Source organism: Mesoplodon densirostris, chromosome X, assembly GCF_025265405.1.
Source record: "Mesoplodon densirostris isolate mMesDen1 chromosome X, mMesDen1 primary haplotype, whole genome shotgun sequence".
Lineage (NCBI taxonomy): Eukaryota > Metazoa > Chordata > Mammalia > Artiodactyla > Ziphiidae > Mesoplodon > Mesoplodon densirostris.
In genome coordinates, this window is record NC_082681.1 from 91,590,391 (window position 1) to 91,607,533 (window position 17,143).

At 46.3% G+C, this 17,143-nt stretch overlaps 1 protein-coding gene across 3 annotated transcripts in view; it reads left to right on the plus strand.

The window, feature by feature from the left end:
- The first annotated feature begins 138 nt into the window (after positions 1-138).
- SMC1A (structural maintenance of chromosomes 1A) overlaps positions 139-17,143 on the plus strand; it is a 34,667-nt gene continuing 17,662 nt past the window's right edge. The window contains exons 1-16 of one of the 3 annotated variants that reach the window (XM_060086294.1): positions 139-334; positions 5,657-5,845; positions 5,964-6,076; positions 7,078-7,281; positions 7,375-7,613; positions 8,251-8,509; positions 8,603-8,743; positions 9,598-9,680; positions 9,834-10,041; positions 11,375-11,560; positions 11,654-11,833; positions 11,934-12,080; positions 12,180-12,317; positions 13,287-13,403; positions 13,510-13,616; positions 16,732-16,873. In XM_060086294.1, the coding sequence (XP_059942277.1) occupies positions 226-334; positions 5,657-5,845; positions 5,964-6,076; positions 7,078-7,281; positions 7,375-7,613; positions 8,251-8,509; positions 8,603-8,743; positions 9,598-9,680; positions 9,834-10,041; positions 11,375-11,560; positions 11,654-11,833; positions 11,934-12,080; positions 12,180-12,317; positions 13,287-13,403; positions 13,510-13,616; positions 16,732-16,873 (2,562 nt within the window). In that variant the 5' untranslated portion in view covers positions 139-225. The remainder of the gene's footprint in view (positions 335-5,656; positions 5,846-5,963; positions 6,077-7,077; positions 7,282-7,374; positions 7,614-8,250; positions 8,510-8,602; positions 8,744-9,597; positions 9,681-9,833; positions 10,042-11,374; positions 11,561-11,653; positions 11,834-11,933; positions 12,081-12,179; positions 12,318-13,286; positions 13,404-13,509; positions 13,617-16,731; positions 16,874-17,143) is intronic. The other 2 variants (XM_060086296.1, XM_060086297.1) reach the window with 2 other exon arrangements.

Consider the following 17,143-nt stretch of genomic DNA (forward strand, 5'->3'; position numbering starts at 1 on the left):
CTAGCGCCTGTCGTAACCTCGCGCCCTGGCAATGGATCAAGAAAACCTCCACGTCAGCCCGAAGGCCCCGCCCGCGCCGGAAGCCGAAAACCCCGTTAGGCCTGGACTTATTCTCGCGAGGTTTGCCGTCCGCCCGGCCTGCACTGCGGTGTTTCCCGCGCGGGCTATCCCAGTTCGCGGGCGTACGGCGCGGCCTTTCTAACAGGCGCCGGGGCCGCCACGGTCATGGGTTTCCTGAAGCTGATTGAGATCGAGAACTTTAAGTCGTACAAGGGTCGGCAGATTATCGGACCATTTCAGAGGTTCACCGCCATCATTGGACCCAATGGCTCTGGTGAGATAAACCCGGCTGCGGCCCTGCTTAACGTCCCAACCTGGACCCCCCCCCATCCGGCAGCACAGTAGTACAACCCAGCCTGTGCAGCCTGAAATGTCGCGAACCCTAACAGGTTCCTTGCCCTCCTGAGGGGTTCGACCTGGGCCCGCTTTTCCCGCTCGGGTGCGCTGACGCGAACCTCTTGCCCAGGTGTCAGTTGCCCGCTCTTTGTGCGACCCCCTTCCCGGCCCGAGTGGTACGGGCCGAAGCCTACGTTACCCCGCCCACTGCCCCCTGCAGCCAAAAGTGGCGCGTCCGGAGCCAGCTGCCAGTCTCTGGCCACGCAGTTCCTCCCTGGAGCAGCTGCATCCGGCCTCCACGCATTGTTTGAACCCCCCGGCAGATGTGGGACCGCTTGTGGCCCTCCCGTAGCCTCCGGGCCAAACGGTATACTTCTGCTTCATCCCAGCGCCCCCTCCCGCCTCGCGTTGGTACACTCCAATTCCTTTTTTTTTTTTTTTTTTCTTTTAAAAACTCTTCTCTGGAGGCGGCACTTTTGAATTTCGGACTACGTGCTCGCGTCTCCGGAGTGCTTGGGGTCTCGACTCCCCGGCCTCAACTGAGAGGTGGGGATGCCTCGAATTCGAGGCATGCCTTTCCTACCACTGAAACCGTCAAAAGTCAGAACTCATTCGCTCGTCAAATTTATTGAATGCTTACTGCTTTATAAGGAGTTATTCAGTCAAGGTGCTGTGGAAACAGCGGAGAAGAGAATAAGCCATGCTTTCGGAGAACTTACATTCCAGAGGGGAAAGACGATAATAAAGGAGGAAATAAGTTGTTTTTCGGCTGTGATAAGTGCTGTGCAGGATTGATGTGATACAGTGATGTGATAGAGTGACTTGGATGGCTTTTTAGGAAGAGTGGTCATTAGTTAACAATACTGTATTGTATATTTTGTATATTTTAAAGTAGATCTTTAAAAAGTCACAAGAAAAAAATTAACTGTGAGGTGGTGGATGCTAACTAAACTTATTGTGGCAACCATTTTGCAATATATACAAATACAGAATCATGTTGTACACCTGAAAGTAATACAGTGTTGTATGTCAGTTATATCTTGTTAAAACTGGGAGAAAAAATAAAAAGAAAGAAAAAGGAAGGCAAAGAGGAAAGAAAAGGGTAGTCAGATAAGGCCTCTCTTTCATATCTAAATTCCCCATCTCTAAATTATACACCATGGAGTCCTCCCATCTACGGACATTAGAGGTCTGTTTGGAATCCTGCTGTGTTCCTTCACCTCAGAGGTGTTCTAGCTAAATCACTTTCTAGCCTGAGGGGCTGCCCTTACTGAAGTAGCTATAACTGATGGCCTTCCCTGGAGTCTTGCCTAGATATGGCTCTCTATTAAGCAGGGTTTCTCAACAGCAGCACTATTGACATTTCCAGTGAGATAATGCTTCGCTGTGGGGTCCGTCCTTGTAGGATGTTTAGTGGCATCCTTGGCTTTTACCCACTAGGATGTTTAGTGGCATTGTAAGGTGTAGGATGTTTAGTGGCATCCTTGGCTTTTACCCACTAGGTGACAGTAGCAACCCCCCCACCCCCTCCAGGTGTGACAATCAAAAATGTCTACAGGGCTTCCCTGGTGGCGCAGTGGTTGAGAGTCCGCCTGCCGATGCAGGGGACACGGGTTCGTGCCCCGGTCCGGGAAGATCCCACATGCCGCAGAGCGGCTGGGCCCGTGAGCCATGGCTGCTGAGCCTGCGTGTCCAGAGCCTGGGCTCTGCAACGGGAGAGGCCACAACAGTGGGAGGCCCGCTTACCGCAAAAAAAAAAAAAATGTCTACAGACACTACCAGATGTCCCCAGTGGGGAGGGGCAAAAATCACTCCACCCTCCCCCACCTCATTTGAGAACTACTGGCCTAGATGGCTAATGCTTGGGGTTCCACTGCAGTTTCTTAGGATTTTGGTGTGGTGGCCCCTGTGGAAAGAGCTGAGATGCACCTCTTGGCATTCAGTCTCCTCAACACGGGTAAATTTGTATACCCAGGTATTCCGAAAAGGCCCTTGGTCTGACTGGCCCTCCCTTACCCCGTTCTTTTTTTTTTTTTTTTTTTTTTGACAGGCAAGAAGTAGATTTATAGGATGCTTGTGAAGGATACAAGTGGGAAGGCGAGGGAGCTCTGCTCCAAGGATTCAGTTGAGCTACATTTTTATAATCAAAGGAAAATGGGGGAGGGGGAAGAGACTGCCTTCTTCCTCATTCTTCGAGTAGATGTCAGGCTTACATCCGACCCCATTCTTCAGTGCCCAGCTCCACAAGGCATTCTTTGATTCCCCTCAGTGAATTTCTCTCTGCCACATAGTAGACACTTGCTACATGTTCACGTTTATTCTGTTCTGTATCTTCATCACTGGTCTATGGAGTGCCCCAAAGAAGACATTCCTTGAAACATTATATCATTGTTCAGGTCATAATGCTTGTTATAAAAATGTTTACAATATTGAATGATTGCAAGTAGGGAGGCCTTTGGTTGTGAGATGTTCTTGCCATCCTTGGAGAGCATGGGAGAAGCCCAAAAGTTGGAAATGGGTGCCTAAAAGGCTGACTCCTGGTCAGTATGATGTGCTAGTCCTGCTGTGATGAGGGAGACTAAGCTAAAAGTCCAGACCTGGTTAGGACAGGATTGCCATTTATTGAGCATTCACTGTGTGGCAAGTACTTTATTTATTAGGACACTTTACATTTAAATTCTCACAGTGACCCTAGGAGGGAGATACCATTATCTTTGTTTTATAGATGAGAAGACCCAGGCACAAAGAGTTGTGATCACTTGCACACTTGATTCTCAGAGCCAGGATCAGAACCTGTGCCTGTCATACCTGTGCTCCTGCCACTCCCACAGAGAACTGTGTGCCAACCATTGTTTTAGATGCTTTACCCATGAGTCATGGTTTTTCAGATTTTCCAGGTGTGGGAAAGGAAGGTCAGCTAAGAAGTGGTGAAACTAAGATTAGAACCTGGTCTGTTGGACTAGAACCCAAGCTCTTTTTTTTTTTTAATTTTATTTATTTATTTTTGGCTGTGTTGGGTCTTCGTTTCTGTGTGTGGGCTTTCTCTAGTTGCAGCGAGCGGGGGCCACTCTTCATCGCGGTGCGTGGGCCTCTCGTGTTGTGGAGCACAAGCTCCAGACGCTCAGGCTGAGTAGTTGTGGCTCACGGACCTAGTTGCTCCGCAGCATGTGGGATCTTCCCAGACCAGGGCTCGAACCTGTGTCCCCTGCATTGGCAGGCAGATTTTCAACCACTGCGCCACCAGGGAAGCCCCTAGAACCCAAGCTCTTAATCACTGTCTTGTTTTGCCTCTGTGGAAGGACCTGGGCTGCCATTTTTATAGCTGGGTAGAAGGGTTTTAGAAATCAGGTCCTCAGTTCAAGGTCAGATAGCATGTTGGGGGGAATCTTGAGATAGAATTTATAGAGATTAAACTATTCCCTACCCCCAACCCCAGTCTAATTTTTTTTTAATATATTTTTTTCTGAGTCTAAAATAGAGAAAGTAAAAACTGTGACTCCACTACTGAAAAGATAATCACTCTTAATGTTAAAAACCTTATTTATTTATTTGAATAGTGAATATATGCACATGGTATAAAATTCAGAAAATCCCAAAGGATAAACAGTAAAAAGGAAGATTCTCTCCCTTCTCTGACTTGTTACCTATTTTCTTTCCCAGAAATGATGACTGTTACACTGTTTATATTTTTATGCCTTTCCGTCTCCCCAAGTTTTGTTGTTGTTGTTGTTTTTAAGTTTTTTGGCTGCATTGGGTCTTAGTTGTGGCACGCAGGATCTTTCGTTGCAGTGCGCAGGCTCTTCGTTGCGGTGTGTGGGCTTCTCTCTAGTTGTGGCGCGTGGGCTCATTAGTTGCAGTGCGTGGGCTCTCTAGTTGTGGCGGGCTTAATTGCCCCGCGGCATGTGGGATCTTAGTTCCCCTACCAGGGATCGAACTGGCGTCCCCTGCATTGCAAGATGGATTCTTAACCACTGGACCACCAGGGAAGTCCCCCCAAGTTTTGATTATGAAACTTTTCAAACTTACACCTGTGTTTTACTTAATCATTTGAAAGTAAATTGCAGACATAATGATGTTTCACCCCTAAAGGATTCAGCATTCATCTACTAAGATTACCATTCTCCTGTTTACCAGTATACCATTATCACACCTGAGAGAATTAATTTCCTCATGTCATCAGTTATCCAGTTTATATTCAAGCTTCCCAAATTGCTCCCCAAAATGCCTTTTTGGGATTTTTTTGGAACCAGAATCCAGTCAAAGTTTGTGTGCTGCCTTTGCTTATGTCTCAGTAATCTCTGTATCCTGGAATGGTTCTCCCCAAAAGACATTGACTTTTTAAAAAGACCAGACCAGTTGTCTTGTAGAATATCCCACATTCTGTGTTTGTCTTAAGGTTTCTTCATGGTGTCATTTACCATGTTTCTCTAACTGCTGTATTTCCTATAAACTGGAAGGTAGGTCTAAAGGTTTGTTTAGATTCAGGTCAAATATTTTAGGTAAGATACTTCATAGGTGAATGTTGTATCACTATAGGAATATGCCTGTTTAAAAAAATTATGTTAAAATACACATAACATAAAATTTACCATTTTAACCATTTTTGAGTGTACAGTTCAGTAGTGTTAAATATATTCACATTTTTGTGCAACCAATCTTCTGAACTTTTTCATCTTGCAAAACTGAGACTATACTCATCAAATAACAGCTCTGCATTTTCCCCCTTCCCTCAGCCCCTGTGTGTTTTTTTGTTTTTTGTGTTTTTTTTTTTAAACTTGGTTGAGATCAAAGTATGTTGAGTTTTGTATCATGCTTGTTTCTCCTATTGTGGGTATTTTCCCATGTCATCAAAGGTTGTAGAGGGACTTCCCTGGCTAATACTCCACACTTCCAATGCAGGGGGCGTGGGTTCAATCCCTGGTTGGGGAACTAAGATCCCACATGCTGCACGCCATGGCCAAAAAAAAAAAAAAAAAAATGTAGAACGATTTATTCTGTGAATATACCATTTCCTTAGATGGGGTTCTAGTTTTTGGCTGCTGTAAGTGGTAACTGCAAAGGAGCTGTTTTTCTAAGCCTTTGATCCAGGGCTTTGGTCAGGCCCAGCCTTTACAGGGGCAAAGCAGTATTTTGTCCTCCTGTTAGTCTGTGCACTGAGTGGTTAGGGAACATTTATGTTCTTGTCAATGTCTCCTTTATTCCTTTTCCTCTCCCCTTCTTCGTGACTTCCCCTCCTCTACTTTGTCCTGTCCTCCCTTAGGTAAGTCAAATCTCATGGATGCCATCAGCTTTGTGTTGGGTGAGAAAACCAGCAACCTGCGGGTAAAGACCCTGAGGGACCTGATCCATGGAGCTCCTGTGGGCAAGCCAGCTGCCAACCGGGCCTTTGTCAGCATGGTCTACTCTGAGGAGGGTGCTGAGGACCGCACCTTTGCCCGTGTCATTGTTGGTGGGTGAGGCTGGCCAGAGGTTCTCCTTGGGTCCACGGGCATCGGGGGGTGGCTAGACTAGTTTGTTGGGGTAGGAGGGAGGCCTAACCCTCGGTTGACTCATGCATTGTCTTGTAGGGGGCTCCTCTGAGTACAAGATCAACAACAAAGTGGTCCAGCTACATGAGTACAGTGAGGAATTAGAGAAGTTGGGCATTCTTATCAAAGCTCGTAACTTCCTCGTCTTCCAGGTGGGCATTTTTAACAATTATTGGCTACCTGCTTTTTGTTCTATCCCCACTGGACCTGCTCCATCTCTGGCCTCATCATCTCTCCCCTGAACTAATGTAACAGCTTCCTCGCTGGGCTTCCCGACTCCAGTCTTGCCCCTTCCTGTTCATCCCCTAGGCCAGGATCATCTTATGGGAGCACAAATATGTTTCTTTCCCTCCTCTCCTTAAAACATTTCAGTGATTTCTCATTGCCTTCTGATGGCAGTTCTCAAATTGTAGTCTCCAGATCGGCATCAACTGGGGACATGTTAGAAATGCACATTCTCAGGCCCTACCCCAGACCTATAGGGGCAGAGACTATGGGGTGGGGCCCAGCCATTTGTGTTTTCCCAGGCTCTCCAGGTTATTATGATGTACGCTAAAGTTTGAGAACCGTTGCCTTAGCATGAAATCCAACTCCTGTCATTCACGAAGCACCACCCTTCGGTGCTTGCTCACCTCACTAGCCTCATATGCCATTACTCTTCCCTTCTAGCCCTGCCCTCCAGCCTAATTAAGCCTTTTACAGTTTCCCAAATTCACCTGCTTTCTTTGGCCTGCAGGCCTTGCAATATTAATTTTCCTCTATGTGGAATAACCTCGTCTCTCTTACTTTCTTGGTTAGTTTCTTTCTTGGTTAGTTTCTTCCCCATCTTCCAAACTCATCTTAGATGTCACCTTTGGGAAACCTTCCTACATAGGTACCCCTACCAGTCTCCTACCCTCAAGCTTCATTTAGTTCTTTTTCTGTGCTACTGGTGTCACTGCACGTAACACACGGTGTTGTCTGTGCTTCTATCTCTTCTGTTCCCCATGTACCTCAAAAGGCAGGGAATGTGTCCTCAAAGCTCAATGGTGAAATGTGGCACCCACTGTGTGGAAGGGATCAGTGAACTTTTTCTGAATGATTGAGTGGGAGTGGGTAGCGGGAACTGGACTGGCTAGGGTCTAAGTGGGGAGAGTGTTTCGACCTTTACTAGGGTGCTGTGGAATCTATTGCCATGAAGAACCCCAAAGAGAGGACAGCTCTTTTTGAAGAGATCAGTCGCTCTGGGGAGCTGGCCCAGGAATATGACAAGCGAAAAAAGGAAATGGTGAAAGCTGAAGAGGACACGCAGTTTAATTACCATCGCAAAAAAAACATCGCAGCTGAACGCAAGGAGGCCAAACAAGAAAAAGAAGAGGTAGGTGACCAGGTTGCCTCTGGGCTCTGAGAGGCCAGATTTAAGCCAGTGCCTTACTGATGCACCCCTGCCTCCACACCCCTATTTGCACAGGCTGACCGCTACCAGCGCCTGAAGGATGAGGTGGTGCGAGCTCAGGTACAGTTGCAACTTTTCAAACTTTATCATAATGAAGTGGAAATTGAGAAGCTCAACAAAGAACTGGCCTCTAAGAACAAGGAGATCGAGAAGGACAAGAAGCGCATGGACAAGGTAGAGGATGAGCTGAAGGAGAAGAAGAAGGAGCTGGGCAAAATGATGCGGGAACAGCAGCAGATTGAGAAGGAGATCAAGTAAGTGGCAGGCCTGGGTATGTGACTTGTGGAAAGCCAAGAGGCTGTGCTGTTTCCTAGGGCTCCTCTGAGCCCAGAGCCCAGTGCCTGTACTAGTTTCTCTATCTTCCCCTTGACTTGCTTTGGCTAGAATCAGACACATTAGTTGACTTGCATTTTAGACAAATAGAGTATTTAAGTACTCAGACTCCGGGTAGATAGGTACTCAGAAGAGGAGAACTTGAAAGGGGTGGTGGCTTTGCCAAGTGAGAGGGAGTGATGGGAAGCCACTCGTGGCTGTAGTCTCTTCCTAGAAGAGGAAAACTGGAGCTTGAAGTTTAAAGGACAGAAATTTGAAAAGGTTAAGTCAGATTACATGAACACAGGTTACTCTTGGGAGTGGTTACTGAGGGGCCTGACCTGGCTAGGGTTGAGGCAGGGGTGGTAGCTTTACCTTACAGAGTGGCTGGAATGCCAGGCCGAAGCCATCATTTCTAGGGAATAGCCCCTTTTTTGAGGATCTGTGGGGCATTAGGCCCTTGTTCTTTTAGGCACTTCCCTGAGGCTTGGAGTTTAGGCCCCCTTTGGATTAAAAAGCCTTGGAACCCTCCCTTCTCCCACAGTGCTAACTGGTTTCCCCCTTCCCCTCTTGCAAAAGGGAGAAGGACTCAGAGCTGAACCAGAAGCGGCCTCAGTACATCAAAGCCAAGGAGAATACCTCCCACAAAATCAAGAAGCTGGAAGCAGCCAAGAAGTCCCTACAGAATGCTCAGAAGCATTACAAGAAGCGTAAAGGTGACATGGATGAGCTAGAAAAGGAGATGCTGTCAGTGGAGAAAGCCCGGCAGGAGTTTGAGGAACGGATGGAAGAGGAGAGTCAGAGTCAGGGCAGAGATTTGACCCTGGAGGAGAATCAGGTAAGCTCTTGCGGGGGTGGGGAGTAGAGAGATCGCTGGGCTGATATGGACTGACTTGGTCATCCCTGTCCTCCTTCCCTGTCCCTGACACAGGTGAAGAAATATCACCGGTTGAAAGAAGAAGCCAGCAAGAGAGCAGCTACCCTGGCGCAGGAGCTTGAGAAGTTCAATCGAGACCAGAAGGCCGACCAGGACCGGCTGGATCTGGAAGAGCGGAAGAAAGTAGAGACAGAGGTGGGCATGCTGTACAAGATTAGGAGTGATGGTCCAGAGAAAAGGAAGTAAAGATAGTCTTAACAGTACTGACAATAGCTAACATCTAGCAAGCACTTACTGTGTGCTAGACACTGTTTTTTACATGTATGCAGTCATTTAATTCCTCATTTTCCAAATGAGGAAAGTACAGCACAGAGGTGAAGTAATTTGCCTAAGGTTATTAAGTGGCCAAACTGGGATGTGAACCTGGGCAGTCTAGCCCACACTTTTTTGGTTCGATCCTCTCTTGATTGGTGAGGAAGTTAGCCCAGGCTGGGTAGAACACCTATGAGAGGGTTTCATAGGGCCCAAGGTGACCCCATCCGTTAGCAGAGCCACACTGAACACTATCTTTGTGTCTGCTCTTTTTTTTTTTTTTTTTGAGATTTAATTTGATTTTTTTTTGGCTGCGATGGGTCTTCATTGTCACACACGGGCTTTCTCTTTTTGTGGCGAGCGGGAGCTACTCTTTGTTGCAGTGTGCCGGCTTCTCCTTGCGATGGCTTCTCTTGTTGTGGAGCACGAGCACTAGGGTGCTCGGGCTTCAGTAGTTGTGGCTCGTGGGCTTAGTTGCTCTGTGGCATGTGGGATCTTCCCAGACCAGGGATCGAACCCGTGTCCCCTGATTGGCAGATGGATTCCTATCCACTGCACCACCAGGGAAGTCTCTGTGTGTCTGCTTTTTAATGGGCCTCCTGCACTAGTGACCCATTGTCCGTGACTGTTGGGCTCTTGGATGAGCAGGCACATGGTGGGTGGTGAGCCAGGGCCCCATGGTCTTGGAGTTAACTTACTCAGCCTATGGTGATGTAGTGTATTTGTCTTTCTCCCAGGCCAAGATCAAGCAAAAGCTGAGGGAGATTGAAGAGAATCAGAAGCGGATTGAGAAACTGGAGGAATACATCACAACTAGCAAGTATGTGGCCTTGTAACCTTTCCTCTTACTTCCAGGCCTGTTCTTGTGAACCCTTCCTGTCCTGCCCCTCTCCAGGCAGACCCACAGAGTCCCTCTCGGCCAGGAATATTTTCTGGCCAGCCAGGGTAACCCTTGTGTTTCCTTACTTTGTAGGCAGTCCCTCGAGGAGCAGAAGAAGCTAGAGGGGGAGCTGACAGAGGAGGTGGAGATGGCCAAGCGGCGAATTGATGAGATCAATAAGGAGCTGAACCAGGTGATGGAGCAGCTGGGGGATGCACGCATTGACCGCCAGGAGAGCAGCCGCCAACAGCGAAAGGCAGAAATTATGGAAAGCATCAAGCGCCTGTACCCTGGCTCTGTGGTAAGAGTGGAGAGGGAACTCATTTCCTGAGCACTTACTTTCACACTCACTGTCAGATAATTTTCACAGCAGCCCTGTGAGGACAGGATTGCTAGTCCCATTTTTACAGCTGGGGAAACTGAGGGTCAGAGAGGTTAAATGACTTGCTCAAAACAGCGTAGCTTATAAGTATAAGAACTGCAATTCAGGGACTTCCCTGGTGGGGCAGTGGTTAAGAATCCGCCTGCCAGCGCAGGGGACACAGGTTCGATCCCTGGTCCGGGAAGATCCCACATGCCTCAGAGCAACTAAGCCTGTGCGCCTCAACTACTGAGCCTGTGCTCTAGAGCCCGAGCACCACAACTCCTGAAGCGGTGTGCTTAGAGCCCGTGCTCCGCAACAAAAGAAGCCACCGCAGTGAGAAGCCCGCGCACCGCAACGAAGAGTAGCCCCCACTCACCACAGCTAGAGAAACCCTGCATGCAGCAACGAAGACCCAACACAGCCAAAATAAATAAATAAATAAAATGAGAAAAAAAACTGCAGTTCAGACCCAACTTGTTCTGATTCTTAACCTCGTGTTCTTTTCATCACACCAGTTGTATCTTTCTGAAAGTTTTGTCTTGCTTGTGTCCACTCCTCTGTGGGAGGTGGGGAAACTGGAGAGGGCTTGGGGAAGGGAAGGGGACACAGGGCAGGAATTAGCTCCCAGGAAGTAGCTCTGTGCAGGCATCAGTATGAGCTTCTTTGGCATGTAACAACCAGCTCATTCATTAGGCTTTATCAGATCTCTTGGTCTCTTAAACGAAATCCTGAGTCCCCAGATTCCCTGAATATTATTCCTCTATTGCTGTAATTCCATCCCTGGGTTCAACTTAATTGAGTTCCACAACTATTTCCCGATCTTTCCTATAGACACTGCTGGGGAGTTGGTAAGAAGGAGTTAGACTCAGTCACTGCCCTTAAAGATCTTACCCTTTATCTGATAGTTCTTAGGGAACCATGGTTGATTTGGGGGGCATGGGGGAAGTGAACTGAACAAAGAGATTTACTTTGCTGGGTGTTTGTGAGAATTTGATATAATGCATATAGGGTCTCTGACATAATGCCTGGGTGGCAGTGGTCTGTGAAATGGTAAAAGTGAGGTTTAGAAAGATGATTTTTGGATTCAGACATGACTGCCTGAAGTTGTTGTTGCTTTAAAGCCAAAGTAGGTTTTTCTTCTGTAGTGTGGGGGCTGTGTTCCTGATAGAAATTCTGACCTGTTCCCACCCCCTTTCAAGCTGGGAATTGGGGTTCCTAAGCCAGCTCCCAAAAGCCTCATGCTTCACTTTTCTCTTCTGACTTTCCCTAGTACGGCCGCCTCATTGACCTCTGCCAGCCCACACAAAAGAAGTATCAGATTGCAGTAACCAAGGTTTTGGGTAAGAACATGGATGCCATTATCGTGGACTCGGAGAAGACAGGCCGGGACTGTATTCAGTATATCAAGGAGCAGCGTGGGGAGCCTGAGACCTTCTTGCCTCTTGATTACCTGGAGGTGAAGCTGGTGGTGATGGGGTCAGGGCAGTGTGAGAGGGCTGCTCCTCCTAGCCCTCCGTGTTCTGCCATTTAACTGAGCTTCTTCTCACAGGTGAAACCTACAGATGAGAAACTCCGGGAGCTGAAGGGGGCCAAGCTGGTGATTGACGTTATTCGCTATGAGCCACCTCACATCAAAAAGGCCCTGCAGTACGCTTGTGGCAATGCCCTTGTCTGTGACAATGTGGAGGATGCCCGCCGCATTGCCTTTGGAGGCCACCAGCGCCACAAGGTATGGATTCCCTTGCCCATATTGGAGTTGGACAGGCTTAGTATTGGCGATTCCTCTGTTTAGCTTCTCCCCTCTCTTCTCTTCTCCCTGCTGTATGTAGACAGTGGCACTGGATGGTACCCTGTTCCAGAAGTCAGGGGTGATCTCTGGCGGGGCTAGTGATCTGAAGGCCAAGGCCCGGCGCTGGGATGAGAAAGCAGTAGACAAGTTGAAAGAGAAGAAAGAGCGGTTGACAGAAGAGCTGAAGGTAAGCCATAGGCAGGGCTGTCCCTAAGAATGGGGGTCCGAAGCCCAGGCCAGCCGGTCACCTTCTTACCACCTAGCCCCTCTCTCTTGTCCACTTTAGGAGCAGATGAAGGCAAAGCGGAAAGAGGCAGAACTACGTCAGGTGCAGTCTCAGGCCCATGGACTGCAGATGCGGCTCAAGTACTCACAGAGTGACCTAGAACAGACCAAGACACGACATCTGGCCCTGAATCTGCAGGTGGGGCCTGGCCTTCAGCCCTGTTTGCCGAAAGCCATCCTCACATTCCTGGCCTAGGTTCTTCTGGGGGTGGGGAACTTGTCCCACTTCCTTTGGGGAGCCAGACATAGCATAGAGTCAGACAAACAGGGGTTCAGATCTTGGCTCTGTATGACATTAGGCAAGTTACTAAACCTCTGTGTTGTATCTGTTCAAATCTTTTGCTCACTTTTGTATTGGTTTGTAAGTTTTTTGAAAAATATATTCCAGAAACAATATCTTTGTCAAACATATGTATTGCAGATACTCAAAAGACAAAACAGGAAAAAAAACAAAAAACAAACAAAACCTCTCAGTGTCAATTTTTTCATCTTAATCTGTAAAGTGGGAGTTAGAATTATAGGGTCCTTACAAAGATTGAATGAGTTAATACATGTGAAGTATTTAGAGTGATTCCTCATAGCCAGTGAATGTTCAGTAAATGTTAGGTGCTATTAACATAACTAATTCATTCAACAAATATTTGAGTTCCTTCTGAAAGTTTTCAAAGTGAACTACAGATATTTCAGTCCCTGTGGGTGGGGGTACTTTCATAGATATAGTAATGTGTTTGATTATGGGTGCTTCCCCAACTCACCCTGGAGGTTTATGTAATATGTGGTATATGTATCATTTTTCTAAAATCAAAAAGTCTGAATTCCAAAACATATCTGGCCCCAGGGGTTATTGATGAGGGAGTGTGGACCTGTAAGTAATGATGTTTACTGTGTGCCCAGCCTTTTGGATTGAAGCTGGCTGACTAGAGGCCAGGGAGGAAGCCATGTGATGGTCTAAGTGAGAGATGATGCAACCTTAACAGCAGTGCTAAGTCAGGTTCTCTCAGCATGTGGCGAGTTAGCCCTTTTTGTCCATGGGGCTAGTATACTCAAGGTGGCTCTTTTTCTCCAAGGATCCTGGTCTCTTTTGTCCTCTCAACCCCGTTTCCTTCAGGAAAAGTCCAAGCTGGAGAGTGAGCTAGCGAACTTTGGGCCTCGAATCAATGATATCAAGAGGATCATCCAGAGTCGAGAGAGGGAAATGAAAGACTTGAAGGAGAAGATGAACCAGGTTGGTAGAGGATGAGCCATGCCAGCATGTGCATCAGGGCAGGACTGAGGCTGGAAGCAGCACTCTGACCCAGAGGGCCTTTTCTCTCCCTTGCTTCCCCCCTCAGGTAGAGGATGAGGTATTTGAAGAGTTTTGTCGGGAGATTGGTGTGCGCAACATCCGGGAGTTTGAGGAAGAGAAGGTGAAGCGGCAGAATGAAATCGCCAAGAAGCGGTAGGTGGAAGTGTGGTTAGAAGGGGAGACTGGGGTGCCCTTGAGCCCCTAGCCTGACATCTGGGAAGTCAAATGCCGTCGTAAGGCAGGGAGCAGCTTTTACAACGATGGGCATTTATGGTATGTCAGCCTTAAAGAACAGGGACATCAGGGAAGCATGTGGCACAGTATAGGGATTAGGAGTACCAACTTTAAACGTGGTTTGCCTGGGTTAAAGTCCCAGCTCCATGGTTCATTTATCTTGGGCAGTGACTTGACCTCTCTAAGCCTGTTTCCTTATGCGTCAAGTGGGATAATTGTGATACCTATCTCATAGAATTGTTGGGGTGGATCAGAGGTTGGGCTTAATCCTTATAAAGTATTTAGCATGATACTTTGCACCTACTAAGAGCAATAGATATTAGCTTTTTTTTTTTTTCTGGTCGCGCCATGTGGCTTGCAGGATCTCAGTTTCCCAACCAGGGATTGAACTTGGGCCATGGCAGTGAAAGCACCGAATGCTAACCACTAGACCACCAGGGAACTCCCAATAGATATTAGCTTTTATTATTGTCATTGTCCTGATGGGTGATGTGGGAGAGGAGGACCAAAGTTCTAGGTTGGAAGAATAGTAAGAACAAAGCAAGTTTCTCCTTTCTTTCCCACTTTAGTTTATTCATTTGTTCAACAAACCTTGTTTGAATACCTACTTGTGCCAAGTTGTCCTGTGCTAGGTATTGGAGAGAGTGGGGAGATGAGGGTAAGATAGGTGAACACAACACAGTCTCTCTGAAGGAGGTCACCCCCTGGACCCAGGGCTTCAGTCAGCAGTTCATCTAGCCCATCACCCATACAGTAACTGTTCATTGCTCTCCTACCCCCAAGTCAGGCTCAAGGGATATAGAATTGAATCAGAGACTGTCCTTGTCCTCAGGGAGTTATGGAGTAAAGAGGAAGACAAACAAGTAGATCAGCAGTTTCAGAATGATGCCATACTTGAGGTAGATAGAAAATACAGAGGAAAATGTTCAAGGAGCTGCAAATCAACAAAAGGAAAAATAAAAACCTAGAGACCCAGTAGAATAATGGAGAGAGGATGTATTAGCATTTCAAGGAAAGAGAAGCTCGAATGGCTAATAACTGTGAATTGATGTTCCATCTCATTCCTAATTAGAGAAAATGCGAATTAAAACAATCTAGCAGTATTTGGTGAAAATAAGTCTACCCGAGCCCAATGACAGCAAAGCCACTCCTGAGTCTATATCCCAGAGAGAGTCTTGGCCACAGGGTGACAAAGAGACACATTCAAAGTTGTTCATCTTGGCATAATTTGTAATAGTGGGACATTGGTGGCAATGTAGACGGCCATCACTGCAGAGAAGTATAAGTTAAATATGATGACTATACAGACTATGGAATACTGTGTAGCAGTTCAGACAAGAACTAGATTTACAGGCAGTAACAGGATAAATTTATAACACTGTACATTTGTATAAATTTAAAAACAAAACAACATTTTACAAGGATATGCATTTTTAAGGTTATATACGTATGTATGTATGTGTGTGTATGTATGTATGTATGTCACTTTGGTGTACATGCTCACTGTAGGGAAGATAATAGGAGTAGAAATCAGATTGAACCAAAGGAGAAAAGGGAAAGGTCTTGTACAGACAGCGATCATAAGTGTTTTATGGACTATGGGGTATGATTATACCAAAAAGGGAGGAACCCAACAAAGTGTAATAGGAGCTAAGAACCTGCTCACAATCGTTGGGAAAGGTTTTATAGACCAAGGAGTGATGAACTGGAGATCTGTAGAGTGAGTAGGATTTAGCCAACCTGGCAGTAGACAGAAGAAGGGAGTTCCAAGCAGTGAGAACAGCATGCTCAGAGGTGTGAGAGAGCATACCTTGTTCTGCAAACTAAGTATTGAATGTCTGGAGCAGAAAAATGGTGTCAGGAGGAAGGCGGAGGTGTTGGAGAGGTCAGCAGGGGCCAGATCACAGAAAGCTTTGTGAGTCATGCTTAGGAGATTGAACTTAAAATTGCATAGCTCAAAATTATAGAGTTAATTACATCCCATTTGGATTATAGTGACTAATAGGTTTAAGCTGCTAGCATGACATCTGGCAGCATCTGTCACACCATATTGGGGGGTGGAGGGACAGTTGGAAGTTAGACCTGCCTGTCCTGCTAGTATCTGTGTATGCTGGTTACATACTCTTGAGTTTCTATAGAGATGGGGAGGAGGGAACTAGCAGGAATCTATTTTCTCCATTTTTTTTTTTTTTTTTTTTTTTTTTTACTACCCAAGCTCTGCCCCTTTAGAGATTCTGGAATGTTGGGGCAGAGGTGTATGCGGGGGTTTGGGGGTAGTTGGAAAGAGTCAAAGCCCATGAACTGAATATGAACTGAATACAGCCAGTATACCTGGAGGTGGTGATGATAACTAAAATTTGTTGAGTACTTATTGTGTACCAGGCATGGTTCTAAGGACTTTATACATATTGACTCCCAATAACTCTGAGGTAAGTACTATTAATACTTCCATTTTTCAGGTGAGGAAACAGGCATGGAGAGTATGACTAACTTGTCTGAGATTCATTACTAGTAAATGGCAGAGTTGAGATACCAGTCCCCTTATCCCACCACATTATATTGCAAGGATGCCAGGAGAAGAAACCCAGGTTTTGGTGTTTACACCCGGGATCTAATCTCTCTTTGCCAGCTCTGTGGCCTTGGGCAAGGTCTTTTACCTCTTGGCCCAAGTTTCCTCATTTGTAAAATTAAGATAATAATGCCTTCTTGTGGAGCTGTTCATTAGAGGATTAGAGGTAATGTATGTAAATTACATAGAAGCTTAATAAATAGGAATTATCATAGCTGGTGGGTTCAGGTGGACCTTTTTGTGCCTCCTTCTAGGAACTCAGAATGGGGGCTCCAGTGTTTAAAGGAGGATTCATGGAGTTTGGCCCAATCTCCTCTGCCTTGTGCCATATCTACAAAGCTAGGCCAAGGAACTTAGTTCTGTAACTTCAGGGGACAGTTTTATGTGGATGAGCTGAGTGGTGACTAAAATTCAGCAGTAACTGAGTCCCTGTGCCCTAGGCCTAGTTCTCCTTTCTCCCCACAGTTTGGAGTTCGAGAATCAGAAGACTCGCTTGGGCATCCAATTGGATTTTGAAAAGAACCAACTGAAGGAGGACCAGGATAAAGTACACATGTGGGAGCAGACAGTGAAAAAAGATGAAAATGAGATAGAAAAGCTCAAGAAGGTAAGGAAGGAGACCATGAAAAACTAAACTAAAAGCTAAGAGGAAAAATTGGAAGAGATAATATCCATAATTTATAAAGCCCTCTTCTAAATAAGAAAAACACCAAGACCTAGATAGGGAGAAAAAATGAGTAAGTGGCACAAACAGTTCAAGAAGAGATTCAAATAACCCATAAACACATATATATAATTTAGCCTTAGTAGAAATCAAAGGAATGCAAATTAAAACAATTATGTGTAATTTGTTTCCTATCACATCACCCAAGATATT